The sequence below is a fragment of the Pygoscelis adeliae genome, unplaced genomic scaffold, assembly GCF_000699105.1.
Source record: "Pygoscelis adeliae isolate BGI_AS28 unplaced genomic scaffold, ASM69910v1 Scaffold482, whole genome shotgun sequence".
In the NCBI taxonomy this organism is placed as follows: Eukaryota; Metazoa; Chordata; class Aves; order Sphenisciformes; family Spheniscidae; genus Pygoscelis; species Pygoscelis adeliae.
The window spans coordinates 399,885-401,936 of NW_008824192.1; the positions used below are offsets into that span (position 1 = coordinate 399,885).

The following is a 2,052-nucleotide window of genomic DNA, read 5'->3' on the forward strand; positions in this document are numbered from 1 at the left end:
GGGCCCGCCTTTGCGTGCACGGAGAGAGGTCCATCGGTGGGGTTGGGGGTGCCTGCCCCGTGTTTACTTGGAGAAGGGGCCCTTTGGGGCCTCTCCTACACTCTTGTCCGTGTTTGGCTGGCGGCTGGACCTGTTATCCCTCGAGTTAGCGCTTGCACCCCCGCATCTCTGACACGTTACCCCTTTCCCTTGTGCTGTGCAGGAGGCCTCGTGGCTGGACTGTGTCCAGCGCCCTTTGGTGAGGCTGCTACTTGTGACCGCCGCCCCCGGAGCAGGAAACATCCTACTGGCAGGGTGCTGGTTGGTCACGCTGCCTTCGCTACGCGTGTTCTGGGGTTGTAGGCTGGTGCATTATTATTCTTAAGCATGTTTTTAGGCTTGAGTCTATCTTCCCTGTCCTCCCTCCTTTCTGGCCCCACCGTGCTTGGAAAGGGAGCAGGAGTTCTAAGGAGTTTTTCCCTAAGCGGGTGCAGTAGGTGAGACCTCGGCCTGCATCTGCTTGTAGGCACCTTTTTGTGTTGTGACTTTCCCCGTCTCTGACCCTGCTCTCTCTGTACTGCTTTCTCAGTGACCTTAGGCTTTTCGGGGAAGGGGTAATAATAGTGCTAACAACCTTGGGCATAAACCTGAGAACGCGCCTCTGTAGGGAGAGCGTTTTGAATTACTTTGCCAGGGTTGCTGCAAACCCAAATCCTGTTGTAGCAGTAGATTATGGCTTTAAGGCAGAAAATGCACCTGTGCTCCCTGTGCCTGCCTTATCCTCGCCACAGAGTCACAATCCTTCCTGCTGGCATTAGCAGCAACCACGAACTGTTAATCGGAATAAGGTTGTGTCTGGGGAATCAACAGAAAGGCTCAGCTCTCCCTTTTGAGGTGTGTCTTTGTTTACCCCAGTGCTGGGACTGTGAGACTGCACTGCTGACAGTCACCTGGATTTAAGGGTTATAAATAATTCTGCCTCGGTTTGTAGAAGCATTTTCAGTGATGTAAGCATCAAAACAGTGAATTACTGGGCTCAAAAACTGTGGGTTAGTCTGTAAGCGAAGCTTCCTGTAAAAAGTTGTTAGTTATTATTCTTCAGGCTGGATTTACACGTGCCTTTGTTACAGTGGAGCAATTTTATTTAGGGAAACAGTTACCTTTTACTAAAATAAATAGACTGATACTGTTTACACCCTCTGTGTACTTATGTCACTAAAAAAAAAAATGCTCTTTTGCAAAGCAGCCTGTACAACAATTGCTTATACTGGCACAATTGTCTTTATTTTCTATAATAACATCCACGTTAGAGGGTCTTCTATGGTCTGATCTTATGGCTGAAATGGAGCAGTTTATGTAGACTAATCCTAACTGAAACCTGTGCAGAAAGCTGTGTTGAGACTTATTTCAGCTTATCGTAAAGCAATTAAGAAGACATTGAAGTTATGCTTTCATGGAGATAGGTGTGTGCTGAATTAGCTAAATTGGTGTTTGTTTCAAGATAGACTTATTTGCAGCATATGAAATGCTTTTTGATCTTTTTCAGTACTGTCTTTTGCTGCTAGTGTTGAAGGGGATGAGTTTTCTGTTTGATTTGGGCTTAAAAAGAATCCTCTTTCTGGTAAGATTTCATCACATGGTTTTATTTTTTGGGAGCTTCCTATTTTGTAGTTATTCTGTATAAAGTTGAGTGGACTTCAGTGGGCCCAGTCAAGCTGCAGGTGTCTACCTGGAAGAAGTTGTAGTCAAAGTTTGCGGATGACAGCAAGCTGAGTGGTGCGGTCGACATGTCAGAGGGACGGGATGCCGTCCAGAGGGACCTGGACAAGCTGGAGAAGTGGGCCCGTGTGAACCTTCTGAGGTTTAACAAGGCCAAGTGCAAAGTCCTGCACTTGGGTCGGGGCAACCCCCGCTAACAATCCAGGCTGGGGGATGAAGGGATGGAGAGCAGCCCTGCTGAGAAGGACTTGGGGGTACTAGTGGATGAAAAGCTGGACATGAGCTGGCAATGTGTGCTCGCAGCCCAGAAGGCCAGTCGTATCCTGGGCTGCATCCAAAGCAGCGTGGCCAGCA

The 2,052-nt window shown here is 48.1% G+C and overlaps 1 protein-coding gene across 1 annotated transcript in view; it reads right to left on the reverse strand.

The window, feature by feature from the left end:
• ETV7 (ets variant 7) overlaps positions 1–1,768 on the reverse strand; it is an 8,879-nt gene extending 7,111 nt beyond the window's left edge. The window contains exon 1 of the mRNA XM_009334763.1: positions 1,709–1,768. Coding sequence (XP_009333038.1) covers positions 1,709–1,768 — 60 coding nt within the window. The remainder of the gene's footprint in view (positions 1–1,708) is intronic.
• Positions 1,769–2,052: the final 284 nt, after the last annotated feature.